We start from the raw sequence: 17,423 nt of genomic DNA, 5'->3' as shown, positions 1-17,423 counted from the left end.
AGCTGAATAAAACCCCACATTATCTGCTTTGAACTGGGATATGTGGTAGGGTGGATTAAGATAACCCAATTCAAAGCAGATATTGTGGGCCATGCTCCCTTGATGTTCTGGGTAATATGGCTGTGTGGAAGAGAGACTACTATAATGTATTCTTTCAAAGGTAATGGCCTTCTAAGATCTGGGAAAGGAGGCTTTCCCAGAGCTGCTCTAACTTTTGCCTATTTCTACACTGGTATCCCACCCCAGCCACCCAATTATTGTCATCATATTCTCAGCTCTAGATACTGCTTTTAGTGATCATCATTGCCCTAGCTAGTTTCATTGATTACAGTTTTTCCTCACTTATTGCGGGTGTTACGTTCCAGGACCACCCACAAATAGTGAAAATCCGTAAAGTAGGGACGCTATATTTATATCTATATAAATAAAAATGTAATGTTTGTTTGTGGATTTAACATAACTCAAAAACCACTGGACGAATTGACATCAAATTTGGACACAATACACCTATCAGGCCAACGAGTGACTGCCATTCATAAAAACACACAAATATTTATACACACAAAACACATATACACAGACTGGGCCATAGCAACTGGGCCACAGCAATGCATGGTAGGGGACAGAATCATCATGTGTTCCCTCGCAACTTCATGGTTCACTTTTCTTGGACTTAACTGACATGCATTTGAGATCTTTTTTTTCCCACCATGGCTCATATTTCACAGTGATTCCCAGTTTTTACCAAGTAGTATTTGTAACAGTAGTAATTTCTTTTTTATTCAGTCCAGGGAGACCCAGCCTTTATGTCAGTCTATGTGACCCCTGACATTTTAAAATGCTTTCCCAACTTTTTAATAGTGCGGTTTAGTACTGCTATCACCTCAGGTAACAGCTGTAACTGCTTCTTACCTGGAATTCTCCCAGCAAGGGTTCCTTTGCTGAGATGCAACAGAGGCACACTCCACTGTTCATATGTGCCAAACTGAAATGGTAGCCTGTATGAACTGACTCTCAGAGGGGTTAAATGTTTTCAATCCTCAGGATGTAGGCCATTTCTGTATGTAAGAATCTACAGGTGCTATTGCTCTACTGATTATTATGGGCAGAGAAACTTTCAAAACTGCACATTGGCCTGCTTTCGAAGGAGGAAGGGAATAAAAGGCTGACTAAAATATGTATGACAAGTCCAAGCATTCCAGACAGCTTTTGTCTGAACAAAAATGGTTTTTATGGGACTTTTAAAAAGAAGTAAGGAAAACGAAAAAAACAAGGAAAACCTCTAAGTTCAAAAGATCAAGTTCCATCTTCATTGATGTTCGACTTGTAAGAGCTACAACATCAATCACAGTTGCCTAAAAAACCCCATTAATGGTCCCAAATGTTGGAGATTTCCATATGGTTTATCTTTATAACATTTGGGCATTTTCACTTGAAGCAGCATGTGAATCTGTCAGTGTCAGAACCAGATGCTAGGCTTCAGCTACCCTTCGTATTTACCCAGTCATGACTACAGATAACCCTATGGCAAAAAGCTGGTAGACATTCAACCACTGGTTACAGAGATATTTTTAAATTCAGAAAATCATCCTAAGCTTTCTTAGAGTTACTAATATATATGCAAACTGAAAGTCATCAGTGGTCGTTAGTCAGATGGTCTGAACTGCTCAGTTTCAGCCCCTTCTTTTTGCAATATGTAGTTAATCATATTAGAAGCCATACAACAACTCTGTTAATGCATTTCATAAAATATGTGAAGTGCTTTGGAGACTTAAAAATACTATGTGTTGCCAAACATTATTTTTAACTGGCCTTCATATAACTATCAAACTCATTTATCCTCCTCTGATTTGTTCCCACCAAAGTTTTATGTTCACATTTTGATGCTAAATATGCACTGGGTATGTGAAGACACAAGGAACATCTGTTTATGATTTGGTCAGCAGAATCAGCATTTGGCATCCAAAAATGTTGCAATTAGAGTCAAAATTTGATCATATAAGGCATGAAGCAGCCAGTATTTCATCATATTTGGCAAGTGACATGTTGTAACAATCAGTATTTCACATAGCTGTGCCACAGCATATCTTGGTAATTTTACAAGGCAAAAATATTTTCAAGTCAAAATTTGATTTCTAAGTTTGAATTTTAAATTGTGCCATGAAAATATATGGAACATTTTGAATAATGAAATATTTGCAGTTTCATGATAGCTACATATATTTTTTCTTTATGGAGAAATTATATAACGTGTTGTAGCCTGGTCAGATTCTGAATGTTCAGATGAGGAGGAAGGGGATGCTCAGAGAGATTCAGAAGACCCAGGGTAGAATGGAAGCGGCCCAGGGAGAGTTGTTTTGGAATCTCCTCTCAGTTCCCAAGAGACTGAAGAAAGTGATAACTGTTCCCATGGGAATTTGCCAGAAGGGCAGGCTGAGAGAAATGTGGGAGACAAATGTTTGTCAAGGCAATTGGAGTTGCAGAGACAGGGCTTGCAACAAAGACAGACTCGCTTTCCCCAGAGAATTAGAAATAAGGAGCAGAAAAGCAAGTGAGTGAGAAATGATGTTATGGGAGAGATTCAGGCTTTTTTACAGTGGGTTCTGCTGGTACAATCTTTGTGAGAACAATGGTGCATTCATGTGAAGGGCTCTTGGTTTTTGGGGCCTATGTTCTTGGAATTCATGTGTTCAAGATCCTAAGCTGCTCTTGGCTCTAGTTCATGTGGGGCATAGTTTGCCTGCCTTGGATCTATGCTATTTTGTCCTGTGGATTGATTGTGGAGATTTTATATGAATGATTTTTTGTACTCTCAGCTTTCATAGAAATAACCTTTTGAACACTGATTGTCTCTTTTGAATTTGCTTATTTTTATATGCTCTTCCTTTAATAAGCTTTTACTTATTGGAGTACCTGGACAGAGTGGGCTTTGTGGTGAAAAGAGGTTTCAGGGCCCTGGTGCAACATAACAGAAACAAAACTCATATAACTAGGGCATCAGTTCCTATCAACATAAGGCATCTTCAGGACTATGTCAGTTAATCTACAGGAGAGCCATGTAGAACCAATTCTTATCTGTAAACCAACTAAAGGGAGACTACACTTCTACAAATATACTGTTTCTATAGTCTTATAACAAATATGTCTGGGCCCTAGTGGCTGGCAAGAGCTTCTCTGGCTAATTCCAGTCAGCTTTACTGTGACCTTTGAGGTAGAAGGTGGACAACTAGCAGTGGATTCTTGGCCCACTGGCTGGTGAGAGCCCTGTCTCAATTCCCATTTTCACAGCTGTGGCATTTGAGGGGAAGAAGAGCAGCTCCTCAACAGCTGGCTCCTTATATGTTCCATCTGCTGTTGCTGTGGTCTCAGGGTGGCAGAAGAAGATCCAGAGACTTCTGGTCTGAATTCCCATCTCACCACAATCTTTTCCTTGTATGTCATTTCTTATAAACCACTTCATCACATGGGGCTTTTTTAAAGCATCCCAGAACACTCCCCCACCAGTCCAGTGAATGATGGGCATGCTGTCTATCACACAGCATCACTGGACTTCTGGCAGAGGCCCTGCCCACAACTGGAGTGGAAACGTCTAAGGAAGCCTCCATCCAAATACAGTAGCCTGCCCATGTTATGCTGGCTCCAATGGAGCCAGCATGGTTCTGCATCGCTCCAGAGATGTTTTCTCCTGTGACGGGGAAGTGTTACCATGATGAAGCAGCATGTGCCATGACAGAGTTGCCCCTCATCTATGCCGTTTCACCTTAGAGTCTGGCGAAATGGCATTGGGTGGGGGAGAGGGAATCTTCCATGTGATGAAGTCCAAGTGTAAGCCTGGTGGCAGGGATCTGTCAAGCTAACTGACAGCAAACTGTTCTAGCAAGCTTTGTGCTTAAAGGGTGGGGTAGAAATACTCCAAATAAATAAATGAAACTACAGGTGAGCTTTTTCTGAAAGAGTCATCTCCAATGTGTGATCCAACCATACTTTTTTACAGAGTTCCAAGGGGTTTTTAAAAACCCTACTCTTACAAACATCTCATCACATAGTTCATAAATGAAGCCAGGCTGGCAACCTCAAAAGGAAAAAACAACTGAAAATGATGAGTGAGTCATAGTGCCATTTCCACTCAGGCCATATGGAAGCTCCAGGCTCAATCCATGTCATCATTTGGTGTGACCTTCCCACTTTCCAAGGTTCTCACTCTGTTTTGAGGATGGGAACTTTTAGTCTCTTTTAAAGTTGAGATAACAATCTACAGTGCATTCATTGGTCCAGAAATATGGGAGCCGTTGAAAGGCTTTCATGGCTGTTGAAGGCTTTCATGGCTGGAATCACTGGGTTGTTGCTGGTTTTTCGGGCTATATGGCCATGTTCTAGAAGCATTCTCTCCTGATGTTTTGCCTGCAGATTCCCTGAGGATTAGCTTTGTTGCACTTGTTCTTGTTCTACATCATAACTGATGCTAGAAAGAACTTCGAATTTATTCTGTAGCTCCAAACATACGGAATGATTTCTAATTCTTCTGCTTCTATGAGTAACATATTTCCAAGTGTCAATCTCCAGTATTTGGGGCATGACCTCCTTCTCAGAGAGATCCCTGTGTGATTCTCCTGCAAGGCAATCTGTTCTGCTGGATCCAAAGCAATGTCTTCCTCCCTAATATATTGCAGAGTTGGTCTAAACCCCAGGTCTTTTCATAATAGCCCAAATAAGGTATTTAATTAATTAATTAATTTACAATATTTATATTCCGCCCTTCTCACCCCACAGGGACTCAGGGTGGATTACAATGCACATATACTGGCAAACATTTAATGCCTTTCAGACATACAGCATATACAGAGAGACACAGAAGCAATTTAACATTCCAGCTTTTTCTGGTTTCATGAGGGTATGCTCGGTTCCGGCCACAGGGGGAACTGCTGCTTCACCATCCACTTGTGACACTGGGTCCTTTGTTGGAGTACTTCCTCATTCTTCTGCACACTGCTAGAAGGTTTTATTGCATCATAAATTAGTTAAATTAGCCTCCCTGCATAAAGCGTTATCTAAATTTCCTACTTAACAGATGCAACTGTCTTTTGGGCTGCATAGGTCAACAGCAAGCTAGACTATTAATGGTCGGGAACTTACTACGACCCGGACTGGCTTTGAACTCATGGCCTCTCAGTCAGTAGTGATTTGATGCAGCTGGCTACTAACTAGTCTGATTATTTTTGAAATCACCAACATATGATATACCAAACATTCAATGAGATGAGGAATGCGTTTTTAACACAGAAAGAATGCTATGTTATAAAAATGTTGAGAGCCAAGTAAAACATGGTATTACAGGGAAACATATGTGTCTAAAACCTACAACGGGGCCAGCCTAGATTACACAGCATGTCCCAAACAGCACTTCACAGTTCTCAAGAGAGTATTTTATGATTTGGCTCTTCCTGAAGTCCTCACAGCTACAAACAAGTGACTTTTTGTTTAAAATGTTTTCCATTTTGCTTGAACTATTTATGCTGCCAATTGTCTAATGTATAAGTGCATATCCATGTCCAGTTCTGTTGGCTTATACATAGATGTATATCAGTCATTTAACAGCATAATAGTAGACACATCTACACCTAAGTGCCAATGAGATCAGTGGAATCTCATCTCAGATGTTGACATAATTGTAGTCAAAAGAATTTAATAATAAACTAGGATGTTTATGAGATTTAAAAACAGACTTGTGAGATACGATGGCAGAAACTGGCCCTTGTTTCTAGCCATCCCCTTAGGTGGCCATTTCATAGCCACTTCATTTCCAGAGCAGTACAAATCAGGGGATTATTTCCTACTCTCAGTTGGCAGCCAGAATGGGAAACACATGGGCAGCAGGTGGCTCAGAAATGTTGCTTTGAGGCCAATAATGGGATGAGTTCTAATGTGGCATCAACACTGCATTGCAAACTAGAAAGCAACAGCTGTATGAAAAATAACTGATCAACTGTGTTTATTTCTCTCATGTTCATAGATACATTACAATGTGCTCTCCAGATCCGTGAGTTCCGGATCCATAATTACCATCAACCGTGGATTGTCACATCCCATATTTATTAGACTGCAGTGAAGTGAGTATGAATATGTTGAAGTGTAGTGTTGCCATTTAACATTATCATCTACATGGCTACAGGGGGTCTCAGAACCGAATCCTTCCAGATACCCTAGGCCCACTGTTCTTATCAATGTGATGCTATTCTGATATTCTAGGCCTCTTGATGGACACAGAAAGACTGGAAATAGTGCATTTATATAGTGTGTACTTCTCTGACAGTAATGCTCATTGGATTGAAGTTACTTAAACTGAAGGGAACATGCTATATATATATACACACACACACATGAGGGTTGAATGAAAAGTAATGCCTCTACCTTCGCAACTCCTCAACAGATGGCGGTACTGGTATGTGGCAGGTACTGGCTTGTTCAGTAGACTCTCCTCTACAGTTCCATTTTGGCGGGAAGCCTTAGCACTGAACAGTTGTGTTGTTAATGTGCAAAATATGGACTTAAGCAACGTGCAGTCATTGAATTCTTGACAGCAGAAGGTGTCACCCCAAAGGAGATTCATCAGAGAATGCAAGCTGTTTATGTTGATTGTGTTGATGTGAGCACTATGTGTTGTTGGGCGAGTAAGTTTGAAGATGTTGAGGTGGGAACATCTGACTTGCTTGACAAACAAAGAAGTTGGACGTCCTGTGACAGCAAGCAAAAGGTTGACATTGATTCAGAATTGATTTGTCCTATCACTCAGAGAGAAATTTCAAGCATAATCGGCATTTCACAAGAACGTGTGGGTCACATTATTGCTCTACTTGACTATTGGAAGATCTGTGCATGATGGGTTGCGGAAACAGAGTGTTGACTTCTTGATGTGAGTACTGTGCATCATTGGGCAAGTAAGTTTAAAGATGTTGAGGTGGGAATATCTGACTTGCATGACAAACAAAGAGTTAGACATCTTGTGACAGCAACACCAAGTTTCACAAGCAAAAGGTTGACAGATTGATTCAGGATGATTGTCGTATCACTCAGAAAGAGATTTCAAGCCTAATCAGCATTTCACAAGGACATGTGGGTCACATTATTGCTTTGTTTGGCTATTGGAAGATCTGTGCACAATGGGTACCCAGGATGCTGACACCTGAAATGAAAGTGCACAGACTTGAAACTTCAGAGACTGGATCTCACCACCATGCGACATCCTCCATACAGTCCAGATTTAGCACCGTCTGACTTCCATCTGTTCCCAATAATGAAATAAGATCTGCAGGGACATCATTATGCTTCTGATGAAGATGCTGAGAGAACTGTGAGATGCTGGTTGCGGAAACAGAGCGTCGACTTCTTCCGTGATGGCTTCAGAAAACTTGTTCATAGTTGGTAGAAATGTATCCAATTGCCTGGTGATTATGTGGAAAAGAGAATAGTGGTAGTTAAAGAGCACATTCTAAGGATTATTTCTACGTTTGATTTATTAAAATATTCTCATCCAAACCCAAGTAATGCAGGTGGAGGCATTACTTTTCATTCAACCCTCATATTCATGTATAAGTCAAGTTCATGAATAAATTGAGGGGAGGCTTTGGGGCTAGACTTATGGATTTTGGTAGGACACGTAAATAAGTACAGAGTAAACCACAAAGAAGGGAAAATGTTATTGTTGCCTGAGGGGGCCAGCCATCTTAGCCACCGTTTTCCTGTCCAGGTATACAATTTATTTATTTATTTATTTATTTATTTATATTCTTATTTATTTATTTGTTTGTTTATGACTTTATTTTTAGCCTACCTATCTACTGTTATAGGAATGCAAAATGACTAACAAAAAATATTAAGAGATGCTATTTATAATCCAAGTGAATACATTAAAACATAAATATATTAAATGATGCTATTAAAACCATTAAAATATTGTAGTGTATAAGCAGAGGCTGGATGGCCATCTGTCAGGGGTGCTTTGAATGCAATAGTCCTGCTTCTTGGCAGGGGGTTGGACTGGATGGCCCATGAGGTCTTTTCCAACTTTATGATTCTATGATTCTATAAAGGACCAAATGCTGTCCTTTTCTTGCTATATGAAAAGAAAACCCAGAACTTCAGTCAATGGCTGATACCAAATGAGAGACTCCCTGCTGGGCACACAGAAAACTGGTCGACTTGGAAGGCGCTGAACAGACTGCACTCTGGCACCACAAGATGCAGAGCCAGCCTTAAGAAATGTGGCTACGAAGTGGAATCCACAACATGCAAGTGTGGAGAAGAGCAAACCACAGACCACCTCTACAATGCAGTCTAAGCCGTGCTACATGCACAATGGAGGACCTTTTATAGCAACACCAGAGGCACTCCAAGTGGCCAGCTACTGATCAAAGGACATTTAATCAACTACCAATTTTGCAAACTTTGTGTTTTGTTTGTTTGTCTGTTTGCTTTTAATGCAATACAACTGTTTGGTTCGCTCCTGACATGATAAATAAATAAAATATATGAAAAGAAGTCCGCAGAGAGAGGAGAGGTGATGAAGCCAAGGAATTCACAACTGAAGACGGATTGGATAGATGAGCATGATGGGAACATTAAATAGAGCGCTGGTTCACTGAAATCTTCATGGCTCCTTTGCCTTTCCTAGCCTGGGAGAAGCGTTAGAGCAATAATTCAGATATATCATTAATAATCTTGTTCTACTATAGCTATAAAGGTGCTAAGAGGAAATTAATTAATAGTACCAGAATGCTGAACTAAAGCATTTCCCAGTAGTCCAGTTATGCTATGAACTGATAAGGGGGGAAATAAAGATATTACAGTTGTGGACAGAGAAAATTTCTGTTACACTTGACTTCTATTAAATGGCAACTGAAGATATTACATTGATATATGCAGGAAACACAATGAGGCATTTATTCACCTTGTCATGTCATAGAACAGAATTGCTTGGTCATTTCCCTGCAGATACAGAATGAGTCCCAAGCTCAGTGTTCCAGGATTTGGAACATCGTATTTGAAGCCCAACAGTGAAATTAAGAAACGAACTATCCAACAGGTTTTTAAAACATTGCTACGAGGTAAAAGGTGAAAGATTTATATGATCTGAAGAGAAACCAGAGTAACTTTTTCTCACTTTGAGATGCATCCAGTGATCCGAGTTATGAGCTGCGTGCTGGAGGCCTCCTTGCAGTGTCTAGCTGTTGTGGTACAGCCTATGATTGTACGAATGTCTGAGGTTTCAGAGGAGATTGTGCCAGTATCTGAGGACTCACAGGACTCTAGTTCTGTACCTGATGGGGCTGGGGATTCTGGGAATGTTAGGCCAGCAATGGATTTGCAGTTAGAGACCGATTCAGAGGCTGACAGGCCTGAGTTAGATTTTTCAAGGGAACCAAGGTCAGCCTCTGATCAGAATGTAGTAACTTCAGATGTGTCTCTTCCTGATTCCCCTGTTTCTCCTGAGTTAGATAGAAGGGAAATTTGTCAACAAAGGCAAGCAGCTGAAGGGAGGTGCTGTTCCCAGAGCCTGTTAATGAGAAGGGGCCCTGCAGAGAGTTCCCAAGGGAAGCACCATAGTTTCTTAGGTATAAGGAAGGTTTAGAGGAGCCAGTATCTGGTTTCAAATTATATGCTTCAAGAAAGAGATTCCATCTGAACATCAGGAAGAACTTCCTGACTGTGAAAGCTGTTCAGCAGTGGAACTCTCTGCCCCAGAGTGTGGTGGAGGCTCCTTCTTTGGAGACTTTTAAACAGAGGCTGGATGGCCATCTGTTGGGGGTGCTTTGAATGCAATTTTCCTGCTTCTTGGCAGGGGGTTGGACTGAATGGCCCACAAGGTCTCTTCCAACTCTATGATTCTATGATTCAGGTTCCTCTCTCAAGTTTTCTCATGTGTATGGGATTCATGGACTTAGGTTTTTCTGTGTGTTTATTCATGGACTCATGCTCCAATACGAGAAGCTCAGCCTGTCATTGAACATTGAGAAAACCAAAGTGCTCTTCTAGCAGTCACCAGCCAACCCCTCTCCAATGCCAGAAATACAGCTTAATGGTGTAACATTAGAAAACGTTGACCATTTCCACTACCTTGGCAGCCACCTCTCCACCAAAGTCAACATTGACACTGAAATACAACACCGCCTGAGCTCTGTGAGTGCAGCATTTTCCTGAATGAAGCACAGAGTGTCTGAGGACCAGGACATCTGTAGGGATACCAAGGTGCTTGTTTATAAAGCTATTGTCCTCCCAATCCTGCTGTACACCTGCAAGATGTGGATTATCTACAGACGTCACATGCAACTCCTAGAACAATTCCATCAGCGGTGCCTCTGAAAAATCCTGGAAATCCCTTAGGAGGACAAGTGAACAAATGTCAGTGTGCTGGAAGAAGCAAAGACCACCAGCATTGAAGCAGTGGTCCTCCGCCACCAACTCCACTGGACCGGCCACGTTGTCCGGATGCCCAGCTACTGTCTCTACTCTGAACTTAAGAATGAAAAACGGAATGTTGGTGGGAAGGAAAAGAGATTTTAAAATGGGCTCAAAGCCAACCTTAAAAACTCTGGCATAGACACTGAGAACTGGGAAGCCCTGGCCCTTGAGTGCTCTAACTGGAGGTCAGCTGTGACCAGCAGTGCTGTAGAATTTGAAGAGGCACGAATAGAGGGCGAAAGAGAAAAACGTGCTAAAAGGAGGGTGCATCAAGCCAACCCCAATCAGGACCGCCTTCCACCTGGAAACCAATGCCCTCACTGCGGGAGAACATGCAAATCAAGAATAGGGCTCCACAGTCACCTACTAGGGCTGTCCAAACACGGAAAAATTTGTTTCTAAACTCGATTCGTTTTTAGGTGGCTTTTGCGTTTCGTTATTTAAAAGAATTCCGAAATTTTCCTTAAAAAAAGTTCGATATTTACGAAATTTCGGAAATCATAAAACAATTACGAAACAATTACGAATCGATTACGAATCGATTCGTTAATGGCGGCCGTGATCGTGTAATACGCTAAAAAAACTTCTGAAGCTTCCCTCTCCCTCTGTTGTTGACTGTTGGTGTGATAATTATATTTTTTTTCACTGAGAAAACAAACTGCAACCCTAAAACTTGCACCAGACATGCGGAAACATTTACGAAACAATAACGAATCAATAACGAAGCAGTAACGAAACAATTACGAAACGAATTGGAAAAATTCGTTTCGTTTTTTAGTTGCTCCTGAATGGTTCAATATCGCTTCGTTATAAAAAAATAACGAATTTTAAACGAATTACGAAATTACGAAACGAAACCGCCCAGCCCTATCACCTACATACTCACCGCCAGTACATCGATCTTGGAAGACAATCCTACTCAAACAACGAGGGATCACCTAAGTAAGTAAAAGTATCAAGTGGTTTCCTGGTCTCCCATATTTTTGGATTTATGTTATAGCTGCTGTGTACTTTTGATCTTCTGGGTTGCTGTATTTGTTAAAGACTTCAGTTTAAATATCTTGTCTATATCCTGAACTTATGGATTATTGCTTTCAAGTGCCTTGTTTTAAATGGATTATATTTTGTATTGAGTTTTGATCTTTTGACCAATTTTTGCTGAAGCTACATTTATTCCTTAATAATCTGGTTTGCTTACAAACTGAGTTCTGGTATGTGAGATTGGTTTAAAGGTGCCTTCCCAGCCTTGGTGTGTGACACTGGCGGAGGAGGAGGCCACACAGGGATCTTCTCCATCTGCCGCCCCACTGAAGGCCACAAGCAGGCTTTGTGCTAGGCCCAGGGCGAGCTGCACTCCTGGCGCCTGGCGGAGGAAGAGGCCACGAGCAGTCCTGGTGCCTGGTGCAAAATGAGGCCCCAACAAAGGTCATGAGTTTACCCTGCTTAAGATTGCAGGTACTCTCACACTAGCACTAACTCACAGGCTTAGGGTGGCTCTCCCACAAGAGAGATGAATGTGATGTCTGTCACTTTCTGTTGTCTCACCCCCTTTCTTAACTATGTTTGTAACTCAGGAACTGCCTTCTGATAAGTTTTAAGTTGGTTAAAATTGTTCCTTATTTCAAATACAATGATACCTTGACTTAATTTGTTCCATGACCATGTTCTTAAGTCAAAGCATTCTTATCTCAAAGTGAATATTCACATTTAAATGCATTGAAATGCTATTAATATGTTCCACCACCCCTCTGAAAAACACCCTGATTTTTATGTGTTTTTAAAATAAGAAAATGTACTTTATAAATATCAAATAATGTATAAATGCACATTCTTAAAGAAACAATAAAAAAGAAAGTTCAATTTTAAAATGGTAGAAGCACAACATTATGGAAAGAAAGCACATTTGAGGCAACAAAATGTGTGCTGTCCAGTTTAACAGCAAGGTAAAACAGCATCATTTTCTTCATATTATAACTCCAGTCTCCCTCCCTATCTTGCTCTCTCTCTCCCTCTCTCTCTTTTTGAAGAAAAACATACAGTGCCAGAAATAAAATGCACACCAAGTGAACTAACCCAAACTTCCCTCAGTGGACAGCAATTTCCCAAAGCTGAGAAGAGCAAGTGTAAAGCAGGCAAAGGTACGCAGGCTGAGGTACCTAACCACAAGATACATTGGCTGTCCAGTCTGCTGGAAGCCCTGTACTCTCATGTTAGTCTGAGGCTCTGCTGCACCAGGGTGGACTACAATCTCTGGAGTGGAATCTCCAGTTTGGACTCCTCCCGGAACATTCAGGGGAAGCAATCACATCGACATGGAATTTCCACCTTGTAGGAAGAGGAGCCAGAGTTGCTCTGGCTAGGTATGCAGTCCAGATTTTGTTTCTCTCTGCTTTCCTGTTAGAACTGAAAATATGCTGCCAGCATAGGAATTTCTTCATTTTCTTTTTTCAAACTAGTCCGTCCATCCCCCCGCCCCCAACAGTCTGTGGGACTGTGAACTGGCCCTCTGTTTTAAAAGTTTGAGGACCCCTGGAGTAGACTAATAAATAAGATGATCAGTGAGATGTTTGTAGATGATATTTTTGCTTGTCTGTTAGTTTTGTGTTTTTGTGTGTGTATCTTTCTTTTTGTTTTATTTTTGAGTTCGCATTCTGTTATTTTTAGTAGGTACTTAGTTTGTAGTGTTGTAGTTGCAATAGACTAAAAGTAGATGTATAGTTTTTAATAATATATAATCTAAACACTTGTTTGTATGTACTATTACTAGTGTGTAATCATATTGTTTTTGTTTTTAGAATAAAAATATTTTTAAAAACAGATTCCAAGATTAATTGCTATGCTTAGAGCCCTGAGTTCCTGATTGAATATATCATTCTGTAATGCACTTTTCCTTCCACTTCAGCGCATTATCACCTTCCCCAATGAGTCACATCATGAGATGTTCTCATTACAACAGCTTCAGTAGAACCATCTTGGCTTCTAGTGAGAGTTTAGGCTTCATTTACTTTAGAGCACATTTGTTTGTTGTTGTTTGTTTGTTTGGTTTAGCAATCCATGGTGTCAACAAAATCCTTTTCTGGCATCAAATTATGAATGTGCCAGTTTTCTTCTGATTAGATTTCTTTACTTTCCAGTTTTCATAACCAGACATAGAAACCAGAAATATTATGGTCTGGATGGTTCTGATTTTGGTATATAACTACCTTTCCTACTACATAGAATTTCGCTTATCCAACCTTCGCTCATCCAATGTTCTGTATTATCCAATGCAGTCTGCCCAGATCCACAGCTGTTTCAGTGCATTGCAGTGTTTTGGTGCTAAATTCATAAATATACTAATTATTACATAATGTTATCGGGTATTGAACTGCTTTTTCTGTTGGTTTTTTGTAAAGCGTGATGTTTTGGTGCTTAATTTGTAAAATCATAATGTAATTTGATGTTTAATAGGCTTTTCCTTAATCCAACTAACATTCTGCCAGCCCATTTATGCTGGATAAGCGAGACTCTATTGTATTAGTCTTTTTCTGGTCTTTTTGTTTCCTTGACTGTAGTCTTCACTTTGATTAATATTTGACTTAAGATATAGGAAATCTTTAACTACTTTGCTACTTTGCTGCTCCTGCTAAAGTAACTCTTTGCTACATACTTTAAAATCATGGAAATCATTTGTGGTCTTTCCTTTTGTCTTCTTAATATTAAGTTGTAACTCTGCTTTCACACTCCCTTCCTTAGCTTTAGTTGTGTGATGCCACCTACCTATCCAAATAGTTGACATTCCTTTCTTGGCTTTTCACACCTGCCTTTCCATATGATATGTTTTGCATATAAACTGATACGGTGAGAAAATACAGCCTTGGCTGACTCACTTGCCAATGGGAAACCGTTCTAGTACCACACTGCAAATACTCAACCCTCTTTTGCTGTGGAGGTTGTTATTTTGATGCTAACATTAGATGCTGTTGACGGCTTCTTTCTTTGAAGATAGTTGTCAATTGTTTTTTTCCCTCCAATCCCACCCCGCTCTCTCTCTCTCTTTCCAATACATTGTGATTTAGTATATCTAGTTATTGGGCAGTCCACTTTGTCTCTGGTATAAGCATAATGCACTGGAAATTGTAAGCTTCACTGAGATAAACAGTGTGTGTGTGAGCACATATGTATATAATCTTGCATAGATGCCATTCAACTCAGGGCCCTTCCAGACAGGTCCTATATTCCAGGATATGATCCCAGGTTTTCTGTGTATTGCTGAAGGCTTTCATGGCTGGAATCACTGGGTTGTTGTAGGGTTTTTGGGCTGTATGGCCATGTTCTAGAAGCATTCTCTCCTGACGTTTCGCCTGCATATATGCAGGGGCGGCTTTTGCATTACGCTAGGTAAGCGACCGCTGAATAGTTGTTTTTTTTGCCAGAGGCACAAGGGCGCCTTTGTAAATGCCCCCTCCCCTCGGCAACCTTTCTCTGCCTCCCTCTCCCTCTTGAAGGCTACACAGAGTCCGCAGCCTCCCTTCTGGCTCTGCGCATGCGCCCCACAGTTGGACGGGGAAAGGCGGGCTCGTGTGTTTCCCTCCACTCTGTGCCTGTGTGCGTGCGTGCAGGAGGAGGCGAGAGCAGCTGTGTGCGAGGAGGCGCCCGCGTGCCTCCAGTTATTCAAGATCGGGGAGGAGCAGGAGGGGCTCAAGGCCAGGTCAGTTCTAGTCACCTGCTTACAAGGAAAGGGCCTGTGGCTGCGAGGAATAGTGGGAGTTGGAGTCTTCCCCTCTGCATCCAAGAACTTCCTGGCCCCACTTACTGTTATTGTTATATTATTATTATTATTATTATTATTATCATTATTTTATTATATGGGGCAGAAAGGATGAGGGAACCTGGTATAACTTTGACTTGCTGTTGTTTGTGGGTTTGTTGTTGTTTTTGTTGTTGTTGTTGTTATATGGGGCAGAAAGTTGTATTGGATCACACGTGGGACACTTCACAAGTATCTAGGACTGTGTGATGTATAGGTGAATAATGCATGCAGATCCCAGTAAGGTCGCCTTCTGCAGCTGGCAGGCAGATCATGATTTTGTCAGTGCTGATTGTGTTTAAGTGCAGGCCAAGGTCTTTAGGCACTGCACCCAGTGTACCAATCACCACTGGGACCATTTTCACTGGCTTGTGCCAGAGTCTTTGCAGTTCAATCTTTAAATCCTCATATTCCAGGTTTTCTGTTTATCCCAGATTATCTGGTAGTGCGGACTCATATAATCCAGTTCAAAGCAGATAACCTGGGATCGGATCTTGGGTTATAAGGACAGTGTAGAAGGGGGCTAGGGACCCTTCCAGACAGGCCCTATATCCCAAGATCTGATTCCAGGTTTTCTGTTTATCCCAGATTATCTGGCAGTGCAGACTCATATAATCCAGTTCAAAGTAGATAACCTGGGATCGGATCTTGGGTTATAAGGACAGTGTAGAAGGGGTCTAGGGACCCTTCCAGACAGGCCCTATATCCCAAGATCTGATCCCAGGTTTTCTGTTTATCCCAGATTATCTGGCAGTGTGGACTCATATAATCCAGTTCAAAGCAGATAATCTGGGATCGGATCTTGGGTTATAAGGACAGTGTAGAAGGGGTCTAGGGACCCTTCCAGACAGGCCCTATATCCCAAGATCTGATCCCAGGTTTTCTGTTTATCCCAGATTATCTGGCAGTGTGGACTCATATAATACAGTTCAAAGCAGATAACCTGGGATCGGATCTTGGGTTATAAGGACAGTGTAGAAGGGGTCTAGGGGCCCTTCCAGACAGGCTCTATATCCCAAGATCTGATCCCAGGTTTTCTGTTTATCCCAGATTATCTGGCAGTGTGGACTCATATAATCCAGTTCAAAGCAGATAACCTGGGATCGGATCTTGGGTTATAAGGACAGTGTAGAAGGGGTCTAGGGACCCTTCCAGACAGGCCCTATATCCCAAGATCTGATCCCAGGTTCTCTGTTTATCCCAGATTATCTGGCAGTGCAGACTCATATAATCCAGTTCAAAGTAGATAACCTGGGATCGGATCTTGGGTTATAAGGACAGTGTAGAAGGGGTCTAGGGACCCTTCCAGACAGGCCCTATATCCCAAGATCTGATCCCAGGTTCTCTGTTTATCCCAGATTATCTGGCAGTGCAGACTCATATAATCCAGTTCAAAGTAGATAACCTGGGATCGGATCTTGGGTTATAAGGACAGTGTAGAAGGGGTCTAGGGACCCTTCCAGACAGGCCCTATATCCCAAGATCTGATCCCAGGTTTTCTGTTTATCCCAGATTATCTGGCAGTGTGGACTCATATAATCCAGTTCAAAGCAGATAATCTGGGATCGGATCTTGGGTTATAAGGACAGTGTAGAAGGGGTCTAGGGACCCTTCCAGACAGGCCCTATATCCCAAGATCTGATCCCAGGTTTTCTGTTTATCCCAGATTATCTGGCAGTGCAGACTCATATAATACAGTTCAAAGCAGATAACCTGGGATCGGATCTTGGGTTATAAGGACAGTGTAGAAGGTGTCTAGGGGCCCTTCCAGACAGGCCCTATATCCCAAGATCTGATGCCAGGTTTTCTGTTTATCCCAGATTATCTGGTGGGTCGGGCTCATATAATCCAGTTCAAAGTAGATAACCTGGGATCGGATCTTGGGTTATAAGGACAGTGTAGAAGGGGTCTAGGGCCTGTCTGGAAGGGCCCCTAGACCCCTTCTACACTGTCCTTATAACCCAAGATCCGATCCCAGTTTATCTGCTTTGAACTGGATTATATGAGATAACCTGGGATCGGATCTTGGGTTATAAGGACAGTGTAGAAGGGGTCTAGGGGCCCCTCCAGACAGGCCCTATATACTCCTAAGATCTGATCCCAGGTTTTCTGTTTATCCCAGATTATCTGGCAGTGCGGACTCATATAATCCAGTTCAAAGCAGATAACCTGGGATCGG

General features: G+C 41.5%; 1 protein-coding gene across 2 annotated transcripts in view; it reads right to left on the bottom strand.

Annotated features, from left to right (window-relative positions):
* TBX15 (T-box transcription factor 15) overlaps window positions 1–17,423 on the bottom strand; it is a 109,696-nt gene that overhangs the window by 18,545 nt on the left and 73,728 nt on the right. The window contains exon 8 of one of the 2 annotated variants that reach the window (XM_067464340.1): window positions 5,973–7,439. The exons of the other annotated variant lie outside the window; for it this stretch is intronic. Coding sequence (XP_067320441.1) covers window positions 7,411–7,439 — 29 coding nt within the window. The 3' untranslated portion in view covers window positions 5,973–7,410. Of the gene's footprint in view, window positions 1–5,972; window positions 7,440–17,423 lie in introns of those variants that run through there. 2 annotated transcript variants of the gene reach the window in all.

The sequence above is a fragment of the Anolis sagrei genome, chromosome 2 (genome assembly GCF_037176765.1).
Source record: "Anolis sagrei isolate rAnoSag1 chromosome 2, rAnoSag1.mat, whole genome shotgun sequence".
Classification (NCBI taxonomy): Eukaryota; Metazoa; Chordata; class Lepidosauria; order Squamata; family Dactyloidae; genus Anolis; species Anolis sagrei.
This window is presented reverse-complemented; position numbering and strand designations above follow the sequence as displayed.